General features: G+C 41.6%; 1 protein-coding gene across 1 annotated transcript in view; it reads left to right on the top strand.

The window, feature by feature from the left end:
* The first annotated feature begins 2,060 nt into the window (after nucleotides 1-2,060).
* Nucleotides 2,061-17,391, top strand: part of maml3 (mastermind-like transcriptional coactivator 3) — a 493,444-nt gene continuing 478,113 nt past the window's right edge. The window contains exon 1 of the mRNA XM_073042730.1: nucleotides 2,061-2,206. Coding sequence (XP_072898831.1) covers nucleotides 2,186-2,206 — 21 coding nt within the window. The 5' untranslated portion in view covers nucleotides 2,061-2,185. The remainder of the gene's footprint in view (nucleotides 2,207-17,391) is intronic.

Genomic DNA, 17,391 nt, shown 5'->3' with positions numbered 1-17,391 from the left:
ATTGTTTAAAAACAATGGATCAACCATTTGTGCCTGAGATACAGAAGCAGAGTCCTTGAGGGCAGAGGAAGATAGACAATAATTAGCAAGAGGCTGAAAGGTTATTGTGTGTAGATAGGACTGGAGGGTTGAGGATATAATCAGATTACTCAAATTCTTATTAAGTGGAGGAGCAGTGAAAGATTGACAGGACATGTAGGTCATGATTAAATTCAAAGATAAACCTCTCAAACCAAAGGAGCAAGCCATAATGTCTACAAAATGCTCAACTACATAGCCCAGACAATGGTTTATTCTTCCCAAACCTTATAGCACTCAGGTGAGATAATACTCAGAAAATGTTAGCTAATAGTGGGTCCAGAAATGTGTAAGTGTTCTCGGGTAGTGGGGATAGTGTACAGAGGCAGAAAATGATCCTGGATTCTAGAACCTAAGGAAAATCTAGGAAATTTTCTGCAATAGAAAATCCTGGGATATTATTTGTAAATAAACTGTGGGAGGAGAGCACACGTAAGCAAGTTTGAATCAGCAAAAAATAACTTCAGAATTATAATCACATTTTTTTCTTCTGCACAGTATATATAAAACAAATCTGTGGAGAAGATAGTGCAGCCAAATATTCTAGAGCATTTTACAAAGTAATTGGATAATACCAGAGCTAAAACATTGGGATATCTCTGAAAGCTGTGCTCTGCTACTTACCATCCTGTGATCCAGAGTAACAGCAACTACATCTCTTATTCAAAATTATAAGGTTCAAAAATGCAGGAAAAAATCTACCAAAGTATTACTTCAAAGACACCACCCAAGGACATTCACAATTGATGCATTTATCAGGCTAATTTTTTTTTCCCCTTCCAGGGTGAGGCAACACTTCACTTGCAAATCTGCTGGGTCGCCTATTGTACCTGGTGCTCGTGATGTGGCCACTCTACATTGTTGAGGCCCAATGTAGATGGAGGACCGCTTTGATTTCCCATTGGCCATCCATTTTAATTCCAATCTCCATTCCCACATTGCCTCCTCTACTGCCACGATAAGGACACTCTAAGGTTGGAGGTGCAAAACCTCATTATCATTCTGGTTGGGTAGCCTCCAACCTGATGGCATGAACAACGATTTCTCCAGCTTCCAGTAATTTTCCCCCTCCCGCTTCCCTCTGTTCAATTCCCTATTCTGGTCCCCTTCTTATCTCATTTCTTCTCCTCACCTGGTAATCACCTCCCCCGTGCCCCTCTTTCCACCATTTCTCCCATAGTCTACTCTCCTCTAATATCCGATTCCTTCTTCTCCAGCCCTTTACCTTTTCCACTTATCTCCTCCCAGCTTCTTACCTCATCCTCCTTCCCCACACACCAGGCTTCACCTATCAGCTTCTAGCTTGCAATCCCTCCCCTCCCCAACTTCTTATTGAGGCTTTCCCCTTCCTTTCCACTCCTGATGAAATGTCCTGAAATGTCGGCTGTTTATTCATTTCCATAGAAGCTGCCGGACCCACTGAGTTCTTCCAGCATTTTGTGTGTGTTAAGATTTAAAGTAAACTTTTGAAGTGAAGGTTTCTATTTTCACGAGCTGCTTTATTTCTCTGATCAGATCTTTCCTTTCTTCACTGTTTCATCTTGTTCACAAATGGTCCACTTTGTCTCAGCAGCTTTATGCATAGAAATTTGGAGTCCCGATCCAAGAGATAGTCTATCCCAGCGTTTAAGTGTCACCCAATCCTGTTCCTAGAAAAGATCTGTCCCATATTTTAGATAATATCGTCAAAAGAATGTGTTATGATTTCTCATCCGAAATCCTTAGTATGTTCGTTGTTGAACCCAAATCCTGATCCTGTAAAGTCTCTATTTCACATTTTGTTTTTTTATTCCTAGAGAAAGTCCACTTAAATCCATCTAGATTACTGGTCAGTCCAGTGCAGGTAGTAGTTTAGTCAAAACCAGAGTTTCCTCTGATCAGCCCCCTCCTCCCACCCCCGCCCCATTTAAACTATAGGCACATGCAGTTTGAGTATTGCTAAAAGACTGCATGAGTGTGACTATAAAGAGGGAGCAAGACAGAGAAAGAAGCTTTTGTTATGGGGAGCAGCTTCATTATCATGAGAACAACGAGGCTGCTGAGATACCAATACTGGCTTCACTCGACCTGAGTGTTTACAGGGAGAAAGCTCTACTATGTAAGTGATATGAAACCCACGTCTGACGAGGTAAGTTTGATTTAGTTCAGTTGATTTAAACTACTGGGAGATCTCATCATCAACCTCACAAACATTCGGATCTGTGTGACTGCGATGTCCTAACCCTGTTCAAAATCATTGTTTAATAGCCAGTTTCGTCCTGTGCATTGATGTAGATAATTCAAGTCAAAAGTAGGAAGGACGTGGATCTGAGTCCAACTCTTTACAGAGTTCGGCTCGCTCTGTCAATAAACTGAGATTCAAAAGAAAGAGTAAATTAAAATCTACATTTATGCCATAACTTGTTTTTTTCTCTCTCTCTGATGAAAGCCTCCAATGTAGGCAGGAAGGTACAAGGGAACATATTTTATCAATTGAAGTTTGATTTCTAGAGTGAATCTATAGTTCTGGGGAGAAGAAATCTCGCATGATCAGCTACCAAGAGGTTTGTGTATTTAGTCCGAATTTATGCCGATAATCCGGTCCATATTTTTGATTTTATTTTCCCTCTCATCCTTTAGCTACTTGGGTATCATATACCCCACCAACACCCCTATCCTATCTCGCGGTTTCATAGATCAGTCTATATTGATGCTAAACTGATTCATGAACGTACCTGCCTACTTCACTGCAGGTTTATTGTTAACATAAATCCAGCCTGAGCTAATAGTCTCAGTTACAGTTCGAGGATCTGGACCAGGTTTTAGACATGATCATGGAGTAGATCCAGTCACTATACCGTGGCTACATCGCCTTTCTTAGTCCCATTCCAATAAAGATTCCATCGCACGTTTTAATTCTGATCCCAAACCTGCTCCTGTATCTGCTCTCTACGATGTACACTCCATCCTATCAACCCTCCAGCAACTAAACAAAATCTTTTTTTTCTCTCTCCCGTGTTTCCGCTCTGGTTCGTTAAGGTGTCCAGTTTTGTTTTATTGCCAATCCGACCATGCAGTGTTAAGCCTGGGGCCTCTCGTGTCATGAGGACAACGGGGGAAATATTTTTGAGCTAAAAGTTTGGGGTGGGGGTGGGGACGGTAGTGATCACATCATTTGGCTTTGGTCCCCGTGAATGTGTTGAAATATATTTGCTTTGCACATTATCTCTGTGCTTCTAATATTGGATATTATTAAGTTTATTTTCTATCTTTCCATTCCAAGTTGGTCTCTATTTTAGCCAAGGTGTCATGTCCCAGTCGTGTTTTTAATTTATCATGAGCTTTTTGCCTCAACCTTAACGCAACGTGTTTTATTCTGTGAGTGCTTATTACTAGATTTATAAGCATCCAGAATTATTCTATTCCGTCTTTAATCTCTGTATTACATTTTTATAATTTTGGTTCTTATGCTGCACGTTTTATTGGACCCATATCTTGAGGATCTGTTGTTACAGTCATCAACGTATTTTAGCCAACATTATGTGTGCAGCCCTTGGTGCATAGTTTGAACCCACATCCTTTCAGCTCAGTCCTAATACAGGATTGTTTGGAGGGTGCTCAGATCTCCATTAAGTATTGAGATGTTTTGAATGCAATTAGTCTGAAATAAAGTGAATGCATTTGTCTGTGTGTGAAGATTTGTTGAAATGGTGCACTCTGGCACTCAAATCCAATTCCTGTAGAACATCTATTGAATAATGGTTCTGTTTGTTTTAAGGAAGGGTTCTATCCCATATTTTGCCCCCTATCTTGTACATCTTCTCCTGTGGTTATTTTAGATATAAACTAATACTGTAAGATGATTGTATATTTGCCAGGAGGGTGATTGGCCACTCTTTTTCAAAAAGTGATAGGGCATCTTTCACCTTATACCAGCTGTGCAACTTAAGTTTATGCTTCTGCTGAGGCACTGTAGATTTCAGTACTGGATTAGTGTGTGTTCATGTGGGTTTTCAATTTGCCACTTTCAGAAACGAAGAAATAACTCTACTAATTGTAATTGAGTCAAGCTGCCATATTGTCAATCCATTTCATTTAGAGTCACTCCATCCCTGGTTTTAGATTGATCCAACAGAGTTGATCTCCAGAGGTCTCAGGTAATGACAAAATTCCTCAGCATGGAATAATAGACAAACTTTCACACTGTCAATCAACCACCCCACCCAACACAAATATAGGTATTTTAGGTTTTAAATACTTGAACCTGAAAAATAATTATTGTAAGTCGAATTGAAATTGGAGCCACAGAGTCAGAGAACTTGGTCCGGTTCTGCTAAACTCCAAGCAGCAAAGCTGCTCTCTGTTGCAGAAAATTCAACAACTAGAGATGGTAGAAATCTGGAATTTAGAAAGAACATTCAGCAGGTCAGGCAGTATCTTTTTAAAAAGATGCGTGCAAAATGGTCATCCAGCCTGCGTAAAGGAGCAAAAGGCCAATTAAACTAGCTACACTTTGAGAACCCCTTATCTGAAATGCTTGGGGTGTTTTGGATTTCAGATTTTTACGCATTTTGGAATATATAATGAGATGGCTTGGGATCAGCATCATTTCTGGCTCTGAATTTATATGCTACACTTAAGCAGTCTTTGTCTTACACTTGTCCATACATACATACATAACAGGAGAGGTTATTACACACCATTAGTATAATGAAAATAGAATGTGTGCAGGGTAACAAAAGCATCACACAGCATCGGGAAAATACCTGAAGCAGCTGTTGAACAACAACAAACAACGGCAGGCTCACAGTCTCCACCTACAATGTTGTGTTTTGATTGAAATGTTATAATACACTGTATTTGTATTTTACTTTTTTAGGTTTAATGTAAGGTATAAAGATATAAAAACTGTCAGCATTGAAGACTTGTTCTGGTGTTGGATTTTCATCAGCATTGATCTTGGCAAACTCATCAATAAACTTCTCTGCTGCTTCGTGATCAGCAGACACATTAAAAACTTAATCGTGCCTTTTCTTAAAATTTTCATATCAGCCTGCTGAATATTCACTTCAATTTTCAGTTCCTTCTGCTAGATCTTTGCAGCTTTACTTTAAGCAGCATATGTTCACTCTGACACTGATTAGTCCACTCTTTCGATACGCATCAAGATCTTCCTTTTTCATTTTATGCGGTGTTTTTCTATTTTTATTGACTTTTGTTCATTACATTTGTGAGGTCACTTCTCAGAACTGTCTGTGATGTGCAGAGACCTGTGCATCGCCCAAGAATCATGTGGAATTTTCTTTTCCATTTGTGCCATTATGATAGCTCTCAAACAAACTTTGGATTTTGGAGGGCTTCAGATTTTGGATTTTTGGATAAGGAGTATTATTAGCTGGTCCCCTCCAAAATTTCTTTCAAGAAAGCTTGCACTCATTCTACGTACAGTTTTATCTGTTGAAGCAAATGAATAGAGACCTTGATATCAAAGCAATTTCCCTCTGGAGAATTTTGTTTGTTAAGCTTCAGTGCATTTGTGCATTTCTTTTAAACAGTCCTAATCTGTAATGGCTCCACTTTTTAGAATGGACCCTTTGTATCAGATTCTGTCAGATACCTCTTTTTGTCTTCTTGAATATATTGTCTTTCTATTGAAGGTTTGTGACTAATTCATACAAATGATCCACTTCGTGATTTTCTCCCCAATTTTCCTATTTATTCAGTCCTAATTCAGTTAATTAGTACAATTTTTTGGTCATGATGTATCTTGTTTGTCACAATGACCATTGGACCAGCCATCCTAGGCATAGTCCTTCCAGGATGTTGTCACCTCTCTGGGCTCAGCCATGCTGAACGCAAGGCAGCTTAACTTGCTGGGAATTGATTTGAATTCCTAACTTCAGAGGACAATTATCCACTACTTTGAGCTTTAAAGTACCATAGCAGTGCAACCTCCCAGCCATGTGCTTTTATGATTGTGCCTTAGTATGAAAGTGCCAACTAACAAGTTCAAATGCCCAATTTTTATTGTCAATCATCTGGGCAGAATCTTCTGAGAACGGCACTAAAATTACATTGAATTTCATCAGCCAGCTTATCCCATCAAGTACAAGCTGAATGTACAGCTGATCTTCAATTTTAATCCATCCTGGTGTTTCTTGTGTTTTAACTTCTCTGCAACAGAGTTTTCCACCCAGTCTTCAGAATACAATGCAGTTGCAACAGGGTAAATTTTAAGTTCAGCCTTATTGATTCAGAGTACTTGCCCTCTTACAGTGGCTTTCTCAAAGTGCTTAAAAAATGAAACATTTTCCTGGATTTTTACATTTATTTTCAGATTTGGCTCTTCTGGTCAAGGCCTGTATCTATTACCTCAGCCTCATTGCCCCTGGGATGGTGGTGATGAGCTGCCTTCTGAATGACAGTTGAACAGTGCTCTTGGGTAGGGTGTCCATGACCAGTGCTATCTTTGCACATTAGGGAGATGTATGTCTTGGAGGGGAATCTGCAGGAGGTAGTGCACCTACACACCTGCTACCCTTGTTCTTCTTGGTAGTGAGGTTGTGAGTTTGGGAGTTGGCAGCAGTAACTACAATGCGTTTTTGTGCTATTGGTGGAGGGAACCCATTTCTCTTTGATACACACTGAGCCACTGCATGTTTGTGATGGAGGAAAGGCCCAGGGTGGTTGAGGTATCGGCAGTCAAGCAGGCTGCTTTGTCCTGGGCAATTTCAAATTCCTTCCGAATTAATTTACACTATGTTCATCTAGTAAGTGGAAAGTATTTCCTGGCTTGTGTCTTGTAGATTGTGGTGTCAGAAGGTGAGTTAATCACCTCAGGAAACTCGACTTCTGATTTGCTCTTGTTGTCACTGCATTTATGTGGTTGGACTTGCCAAGTTTTTTATCAATGGTGACTCCCAGGGTATTCAGCGTGACATCCAAAAGTTTGACAAACTTGTGAGGTGGAGAGTATACTGACTGCCTGCATCACAGCCTGGTATGGAAACACCAATGCCCTTGAATGGAAAATCCAACAGAAAGGGTAGTGGACACCCCATCACAGGTAAAGCCCTCCACGCCATTGAGCACATCTACAGGAAAGCAGCGTCCGTTATCAGGGATCCCCACCAACCAGGACATGCTCCTGTCTCACTGCTGCCATCAGGAAGAAGATACAGAAGCTTCAGGACTCGTAATACCAGGTTCAGGAACAGTTAATACCCCTCATTCATCAGGTTCTTGATAACTTCACTCAGCCTCATTTGCCCCATCACTGAAATGTTCTCACAACCTACGGACCACTTTCTTCAACTCTTCATCTCAGATTCGTAATATTGCTTATTTATTATTAGTTCTTTCTCTTTGCATTTGCAGCTTGTTGTTTTTTTGCACACTGGTTGTGTGCTGGTGTTGGTGCAGCCTTTCAGTGATTCTATTATGCTTATTATTCTGTGGATTAATAGAGAACACATTAGAAAATTAATCTCAGCATTCCATATGGTGACATATATGTATTTTGATAATAAATTCACAGTGAACTTTGAACTTTGGTAGGAGAATAGATTATTGCTGAGGATAGATACAGTGCAAAACTTAATCTTGGATGCAGTCTATATGGATCAGTACATTGAGGTAGAACAGAGAAAGGAAGGGCAGGCCCTGAGGCAGGTTGTGATTTCAAGAGCCGATTTTATAGTCTTACTAGAATGAGATGGAAGCTGTGCTTGAACCTAGTGGCATGTGCTTTCAGGATTTTGTATAATTTGCTTGATTGGGGATGGAGGAGAGAAGAGAATACGTCCAGAGTGGTGGAGTCTTTGACGCTGTCGGCTGTTTCGTGAGGCGGGAAGAAGTGTAAGCAGAGTCCACAGAGAGGTGTTTGGTTCCAGTAAAACGCTGAGTTGTGTCCACAACCTTCTGCAGTTTGGGGCAGAGCAGCTGCCATACCTAGCCATAATGTATCTGGATACGACGTCTGCTATGGTGTACCTGAAGAGGGTCAATGGAGATGTGCTGAATTTCTTTAGCCTCCTGAGGATGTAGAGGCACCAGTTAGACTCCTGTTGGAGGTGCCTGTTGCCTGTATTTTCGTAGCATGAATATTGTGTGCTGAGTGTAGTCTAGGATTCACTATATACTCTTAAAGACAGCTTTATTTGCCCTGCTGTTTCACCCTCAATCCATGATCTAATATGATGCACCTATATATTGGTGATGTAAGGAATGAATTCCTAAGCGATGTGTTAAGTATCTTACATTAACAGACTTTGTGCTTGCACTTTGCTGCTGTATTTTTGTATTTTCTTTTATGTTTGACCCTGTAAAGGTATTTTCACTCAGTCAGCCAACTCCAGCAGATTGCCATGAATCCCTGTCCAGATGAAGGGTCTTGATCTGAAATGATGCCAGTCTATTTTCCTCCGGGGATGCTACCTGGCCAGCTAAGTTCCTCCAGCAGGTTGGTCTTCACTCCAGGTATCAGCATCTGCAGGTCTGTGTGTCTCCTATATATTTGGTGTGATTCGACAGAAATCCTTATTTCTTGCACATTTGCCTCGTATTTATGATCCTGCTCAAGGGCATTTGTGGGTTGCCACCAATCCTCATCTGCTTCTTTCTCTCCACATTTTCTACCATCTCAAACAGGTGCTGATTCATGGTGGGGTGTGGTTCTAGTCTAATGTTCTCTTGCATCTTGTTAGAAATAGGTGATTAAAGCATGAAATTGTTATAGAAGCATCTAATCAATATAGATTTAGAATCAATGGTTACTTTTATCATTGTTTAACTCCAGCCAGAGCAGTACACTAGTGAGGTGCATCCAAACTAAATGCAAGTGAAAGACTAACTTCTAGATGATCACATTGCCTGAATATTTATTACTTTAATACTCTACAGTATACGATCTATGGAATGGAACTTGGTTTTAGTAATCATCATTGAATTTAGAAGCACTCCTGTTGTAAATTTAGAGTTCAAAATGTTTGTAATGCTCAAAATCAATTCATACTCTGGTTAGATAACAAGCACTCTGATCACCAAACATCAGAACACTAACTTTAACAAATAGTGTCTATGAACTGGGCATGATGTTGCAGTCAGCAATACACTTCAGTGACATAAAGTATTTTTTAAGTGGAAAAGCTTATGATATAATGGTAATTTCATTTAGGAAGGGTACAATGGTCCAATAAATGGCATGGAAAAGGTTTCCCACAAGGATAGGGGATCAACTCAAAGATGAGGGGCTGAATATGTTCTCCTCGGAACAAAGGTTGAAAGATGATTTTATAGATTTCTACCAGATCACAATCAGCTTAAAGGGTAGCTGTTCCAATTAGCAGAAAGTTCAAAGACTGGGGGCAGAGATTTAAAGCTTTGTCTAGAAGATACAAGGGCCGTGTGTAGTGAAACTATTTTGTGTGTTGCTGAAGATTTGCACCATCTGCAGAATCTCTTGTGTCTACATTTATTCGATTATTGGACATGATCCTGGTTTAAATGTCCCAAAATGTTCTTTGACTTTTACCCAATACACCCCCCCCCCATTTCTTCCATGCACACAGTCATTTGTCCTGACTGACAGTTATCCCTCATCACTGCCAATACAGATTTTATAGGTATTGATGAAAATTTGCATAGATTACAAAACTGTAACAAAATATTCAGTGGATCAAGTTGCATCTCCTGATCTCCCGACCTACTGAGTATTTCCAGCGTTTTTGTTTATTTTTCCTTCAGATTTCAAGCATCTGAGCCTCTTTTTTTTTTGCTTTTTGATGAAATAATCTTATGTTGAAAATGTTTCCCAAACACATGAGGCTCTGTCATCAGTCTACAGCAGTGGACTTTTTTTTAATCTCACACTCTAGAAGTATAGGAGGTATTTCTTAGGACAAGGGTAAATGAAGAGGTTCACTTTTGTCTGAGGTCAGCTTAGAGTCATAGTGTCACAGAGCATGCAAACATGCCCTTTGGTCAACCAAGTCCCATCTGTCTATATACCTCTAAACCTTTCTTATCTTTCTACCAGTGTAAATGCCTTTTAAATGTTAAAATTATACCTGCCTCTACTACTTCCTTTGACTGCTCATCCACATACCCACCACCCTTACCTGGGAAAAGTTGACCACGGGTCCTCCTTAAATCATAGCTGACCACCATATATCTTTGCCAAACAAGAGAAAATCTGCAGATGCTGGAAATCCTAGCAACACACACAAAATGTCGGAGGAACGCTGCAGGCCAGGTAGCATCTAGGAAAAGAGTACAGTCGATGTTTTAGGTCCTGCCAAAGGGTTTCAGCCTGAAGCATCAACTGTACTCTTTTCCTAGATGCTGCCTGGCTTGCTGACTTCCTCCAGAGTTATGTGTGTGTTGATAAGTCTTTGCCATCTAGTCTAGACCACTCGCCTTAGCTGTGCCCTTAAGGCTTTATATCTCCTTCTAAAAGGTTACCCCATAGCCTCGTACACTCCATGGAAAAAAAGTCCCAGACCTTCTCGTCTCACCTCATAACTCAGGCTCTCCACTCGCAGTACCATCCTCATTAATCTTTTCTACACCCTTTTAGCTTAATCACATCCTTCCTGTAGCTGGGCAAATAGCACACACTGCTACAAATACCGTCTCACTTACACATTTTATAGTCGTAAGATGACGTCCGAGTTCTTGCTCTGCTCGATAAATGAATGCAAGAATGCTAAGCTGCTTGCTGCTCAGTGACCTGCATAACTTTTAATTTTCAATATTTTCAGAGAAGTCCTGAGCTAATCACAGAAAAATATCTTGCAACAACTTCCCTCCAGTGGAGGATGCAGTTAAGTACTTCTGGTTCACAGAAGGCAGTTTGACTGAGGGTTAGGGAAGTGCGTAAGTACAATGCTAAGATAATCCTAATTATCTCTTTGTAGTTTTCAATAAGGTACATAATTGAAAATAACCCAATTCAGAACAATATTTTGGAAGAACAGAATTTTGAATCTTCAACTGCAAACTTGTCTTGGTTCCTCAACGTGCTCAGTTTGTCACCCCATCTAATGTAAAAATGGTTGAATCCCAATAATGAAATTGATTGTAAAGAGCTGGTATTTTTTGTCTTTTGTGCACATGATCCATAATTGCATGTTGTTTTTTTAAATCCCTCACCAGGTTGTTCACTGTGTATTGCTATTATTAGCAGTATTTCCCTGTCCAGGGAGGAGATGTAATGGGGTGTTTCATGAGCCCCATATACAGAGCAGCTGGGCAAACTCAGCTGACATAATGCAGATACAGAACTCCAGTACTTGTCAGATAAAGTTATGAAATCGGTGAAGCATTTTAAAGTTGTCCCAATGAAGAATCCTGTGACAATTTTCTGACAGTGTTGAGTAGTAAGAATGAGAGGTTCTAAACACAGGACCAGCCTAGCTGAGCTCCTCATTGGGCTATCTCCCTTCTGACCTTGTATCTGCTCCCAATCTCCACTTTAAGAAGGAAAGGCTCTTTTTAATTGTTTACTCGGCTGGGCACACCCATTAGTATCTCCACATAATCTCTATCTTGATATTTGAACCTCAACTGAAAATTCTTCGCTTTGATTCACAATTGAGGGGAAAAAAGTCCTGAGCAGATGAACGGGAGCTAAAGTGAACTCGAGTCTGCCCAATAATTGAGGGTTTAATGTGATTACTTAGACTGCAAACTGGGGGTTATGATCCCTAAAAGAGATTACAGGACACGACGGGCGACGTTGCACTTGGGTCTTCGTCCTGGCTAAAGTGGCTAGACCTCTGATTGGTGAAGATTTCCTGTGTGTCGGTCTTAAAAAGTGCCAGCTTGTAGATGTCAAGGACCCCACAACGACTCTGTCAAACGCATGCACCACCACATGTGAGCTTGCTCAATTGTTGGACGAATTTCCAGACCAACTGCTCGTTCTCCACTACAGTGACAAAATGTGGGCTCGAGCACCACAATTCTACAATTGGCATGTGCCTAGACTGGACCCAGAAAAGCTGGCAACCGCAAAGGCTGAGTTTGCCAATATGGAGAGACTTGGTATTGTACACCAGTTGAATAGCCCCTGGGCTTTGCCTCTCCATATAGTCCGTAAATTCACTGGTAGTTGCTGCCCATGTGGTGGCTATCAACTCCTTAACGAGGCTGCCACCCCTAATTGTTACCTGGTCCCACACATCCAGCATATTTAGTCAGAAAGTATTTTTTCCCTGGATTGATCTAGTTAAGGACTTCCATCAGGTGCCTGTGTGCTTGGAAGAGATACCCAAAACGGCTGTGATAACCCCATTTGACCACCGAGTTTCTGTGCAGGCCAGCTGGGCTGAAAATCGCAGCACAGACTTTAACCAATGTTTGATGGACTCTGTATTGAAAGACTCAGACTTTCTTTTTGTTTACCTGGGTGACATACTTGTTGGCAGTGCATCCAAATCTGAACACGTATCCCATCACTGCACACTTTTCAAGCTCTTAAGCCAACACAGGTTGATCATTAACCCTGCTAAATGCTAGTTTGGGTTGCTAACCATCGACTTTCTTGGCTATTGCTTCCCTGCAGAAGGTGCGAAATGCCTCACATCAACATTAGCTGCTATTAATGGATTTCCCACCACCCTGCACTACTAAAAGATCTATCGGAGCTGTTAGGCAATTTCTATCACCACTTCAATCTGTGAGCTGCTGACCTTGTACTTCCCTGGTATAGTGCGCTTAAAGGCACTGCCCCAAATCATGTGCTTGACTGGTCAGCAGACATGGCCAGTGCATTTGATGATACCAAACAAGCTCTTTCCATTGTGACCCTACTGGTGCACCTGTAGCCATTACTACTGAGGCTACAGACTGTGCTGTGGGTGCTGTGCATAAGAGTTGGTTGGAGGTGTGTGCCAGCTGCTCGCCTTGTTCAGCCAGCAGCTCTGTCCCCCCAAAAGGGTGTACTGCATGTTTGACCGTGAGCTGTTTGGTCTCCATCTGGCTGTCCACCATTTCTTGTTTTCTCCTGTTCCAGAGCGTTGGTTGACCACAAACCCCTCATGCATGCCATGGTCAAAATATCAGATCCTTGGTCTGCAGCAGCAGCACCAGACCTACATATCCGAGTGCACAACACATCAAGAGGAAAAATAATGCTGTGGCTGATAGCAACTCACAGCCATCCACTGAGGCCATACACACAGGGGTTGACTTAGTCAGCATGGCAGCCAGCCAAGCTGATGACCCAGAGCACCAGGCTTACTGAACAGCAGCCACGATCCTGTAGATAGTTGACATGAAGTTCAGAGAAACTGGAGTTTGTCTCCTGTGTGATGTCTCAACCGGTCGCCCTCGCCCCATCGTGCGCACAGACTGGAGACCGACTGTTTTTGACTCCATACATGGCCTCCTGCATCAGGGCCAGAAGGCCTCGCAGAAACTGTGTGTCACGGCCTTTGAAAGGACGTGCGTGATTGGACTGCAACCTGTGTGTGTGGATTGCCAGTGGGTCAAAACTGTCATGTTCAGGCACCATTAGAACCTTTTGAGGTTCCTGAGCGATGGATTGACCAGATGAATGGGGGTGGGGGGAGCTGTGTGGGGTAATGTAATTGGTTGAAAAGTACTTGATTCACAGCCACTGACATTGAGTTTGGGTTCACTTTAAGAAGTTGGTCTGATGTGATGACATAATTACGTAAAGTACTTTTACTGCTCTTTGTGTTCAGTTTTTGTAGTACAATAAATGAGTTGTTATGGTTTTAATTAAACATAAAACGCCTCAGCCGTTTTTATTTGCAAAACCTACACCATTTTCACTAAAAAGGAAATTTCTCATCACAAATGATAACTGTATGTTCTTTAGGGAGCGGTGTCTCAGAAAGGCAGTGTCCGTTATTAAGGACCTCCAGCACCCAGGGGCGTGCCCTTTTCTCACTGTTACCATCAGGTGGGAGATACAGAAGCCTGAAGGCACACACTCAGTGATTCAGGAACAGCTTCTTCCCCTCTGCCATCCGATTCCTAAATGGACTTTGAAGCTTTGGACACTACCTCACTTTTTTTAATATACAGTATTTCTGTTTTTGCACATGTTTAAAAAATCTATTCAATATATGTAATTCCATAATCAAGTTCACAGACGACATCACGATGGTTGGCCTGATCAGAGGGGATGACGAGACGGCCTACAGGGACGAGGTCCAGCACCTGGCTGCGAAGTGTGCCGACAACAACCTGGCCCTTAACACCCAGAAGACCAAGGAGACCACTGTGGACTTCAGGCATGCTAGGAGCCACACTCATGTCCCCATCTACATTAACGGAGCTGTAGTGGAGCGTGTATCAAGCTTCAAATTCCTTGGTGTCCATATTTCCGATGATCTCACCTGGTCCCTGAACCCCTCCATCCTGATCAAAAAGGCGTAACAGCGCCTTTATTTCCTGCAGAGCATCAAGAAATCTCACCTCTGTCCCAGGATACTGACGGACTTTTACTGCTGTACCATTGAGAGCATACTCACCAACTGCATCTCTGTGTGGTATGGCAATTGTCCCATATCAGTCTGCAAAGCACTCCAGTGGGTGGTGAAAGCTGCCCAGCAGATTATCAGCACCCAATTGCCCACCATTGAGAACATCTACCATAAATGCTGCCTGGGCAGGGCGAAAAGCATTATCAAGGATGCATCTCACCCTAACCATGGACTTTTTACTCTCCTCCCCCCGGTAGGTGCTACAGGAGCCTCCAGAAGAGTTTTTTCCCTGAGGCTGTGACCCTGCTGAACCTCACGTTACAGCGCTAAGCAGTATTGCACCCATATTGTACTGTCTCAGTACTTACATATTTGTGTGCTGTAGCATTTACTTTTTATTCACAGTTATTTTGTAAATAACACTATTCTTTGCATTTCTGGTTAGATGCTAACTGCATTTAATTGGCTTTGTATCTGTACTCGACACAATGACAATAAAGTTGAATCTAATCTAATTTACTTGTTTATTATTATTATGTTTTTTTTCTCTCTGCTAGTTTATGTATTGTATTGAACTGCTGCTGCTAAGTTAACAAATTTCATGTCACATGCCGGTGATAATAAACCTGATTCTTCATTGTACTGATGCCAGTCAGGTTGCTCTGCCAGTCGTCCTTCTGCACTTTTCCAGAGTGATATATAGGGATCACTGGCAGAGGGACCAGTTGATGTGTTGCACGAAACTAGAATAGCATAATATAAACAACTGAAAGTTTCACCAGTTAGTAAGGCATTAGAGCTTTGGTGACTTAAATATATCTGAGATCTCACCCTGGAGCCAATGGGCTGGTCTTGTAATATGGTTTTTGTGAGTACACTGCACATTGGTTCATTAGGCTGTTGAAAATCTTGAAGACCACATTTGTTCAGCTAACCATGGGGCATACATTATGAAAGGACATCTGTTGTCTAAAAGAAGTTTGAAAAAGGAATGAACTGCCAATGTTGATTAATTTTAACTGATTTTCTTGCACATTTGTTTGTTCCCCTTACTGCAGATCCAGGTTAATACTTTTTAATCAATGCCAAGTAATGCACTGGTGCAATGAAAAACTTCCTTGTAGCAGTGTCACAGGCTCATAGCATCAGACACGCAGCATTCTTAAGAAAATATCTATTTTACAATTACTACAGAAAAAGACCCTAACCCTAACAACAGAAAAAGAAAATTACAACAGAAAAAACAGAAAAACAGAAAAAGTGCAAGGTTGTCATGGTGTTGCTATATAATATTATAGTTACATATAGTATTTTTGTAATTGTATAAAGCAGAAAAGGTGGCTAAAGTGAATGTAGGTCCCTTGGAGGACGAGAAGGGGGTATTGATATTGGGTAATGAGGAAATGGCCAAGGCATTGAATGACTATTTTGTGTCGGTCTTCACGGTGGTGGACACATCTAACATGCCAAAGAGAGATGTTATGGATGCGATGGGAGGTGAGGACCTCAATACAATAGCTATCACTAAAGAGGTAGTGCTGAGCAATCTTGCGGACTTGAAGATAGATAAGCCCCCTGGTGCTGATGGAATGCATCCCAGGGTATTGAAAGAAATGGCAAGAGTTATAATAAAGGCTATGGTGATGATTCACCAAAATTCTCTGGACTCTGGGCAGGTCCTAGCGGATTGGAAGACAGCAAATGTCACCCCACTGTTCAGAAAAGGATGTAGGCCAGTTAGTTTAACATCTGTAGATGGGAAAATGCTTGAAACTATCATTAAAGAAGAAATAGTGAGGCATCTGGAAAGAAGTGGATAGATCAGGCAGACGCAGCATGGATTCGGCAAAGGCGGATCCTGCTTGACAAACCTATTGGAGTCTTTTGAGGATATAACAAGCACAGTGGATAGAGGGGAACAGATGGACATTATTTACTTGGATTTCCAGAAGGCATTCGATAAGGTGCCACATAAAAGACTTATCCATAAGATAAGGAAGCATAGAGTTGGGGGTGATGTATTAGCATGGATAGAGGATTGGTTAACTAATAGAAAGCAGAGAGTTGGGATACATGAGTGTTACTCTGGTTGGCAATCAGTGGTGAGCGGTACGCTGCTGTTCACGATGTACATTACACTCAGTCCTCTCTTCCAGATTATTAATTTATCTAAGTTTGCTGATGATACTAAATTGAATGGAAAAGCAAATTGTGCAGAAGATATGGAGAGTCTGCAGAGAGATATAGATAGGTTAAGCGAGTGGGCAGTGGTCTGACAGATGGTAAATGCGAGGTCATCCACTTTGGAAGGAAAAATGAAAGAGCAGATTATTATTTAACGGGTAAAAAACTGCAGAGGGACTTGGGAGTGCTTGTGCATGAATCACAAAAGGTTGGTTTGCAGGTGCAGCAGACTATCAGGAAGACAAATGGAATGTTAGAGGGATTGAATTTAAGAGCAGGGAGGTTATGCCGTAACTGTAAAGGGTACTGATGAGGCTGCACCTGGAATTACTGTGTGCAGTTCTGGTTTCCTTGCTTGGGGAAGGATACACTGGCTTTGGAGGTGGTGCAGAGGAGGTTCACCAGGTTGATTCCAGAGGTGAAAGGGTTAGACTATGAGGTGAGATTGAGTCGCCTGGGACTGTACTCGCTGGAATTCAGAAGAATGAGAGGAGATCTATAGAAACATATAAAATTATGAAAGGGATAGATAAGATAGAGGCAGGAAAATTGTGTCCACTGGTAGGTGAGACTAGAACTAGGGGACATAACCTCAGGATTCAGGGGAGTAGATTTGGGATGGAGATGAGGAGGAACTGCCTTTCCCAGAGATTGGTGAATCTGTGGAATTCTCTGCCCAATGAAGCAGTAGAGG

The sequence above is a fragment of the Hemitrygon akajei genome, chromosome 4 (genome assembly GCF_048418815.1).
Source record: "Hemitrygon akajei chromosome 4, sHemAka1.3, whole genome shotgun sequence".
Classification (NCBI taxonomy): Eukaryota; Metazoa; Chordata; class Chondrichthyes; order Myliobatiformes; family Dasyatidae; genus Hemitrygon; species Hemitrygon akajei.
Note: the sequence above shows the minus strand (reverse complement) of the source record. Positions and strands in the feature narration are given on the sequence as shown.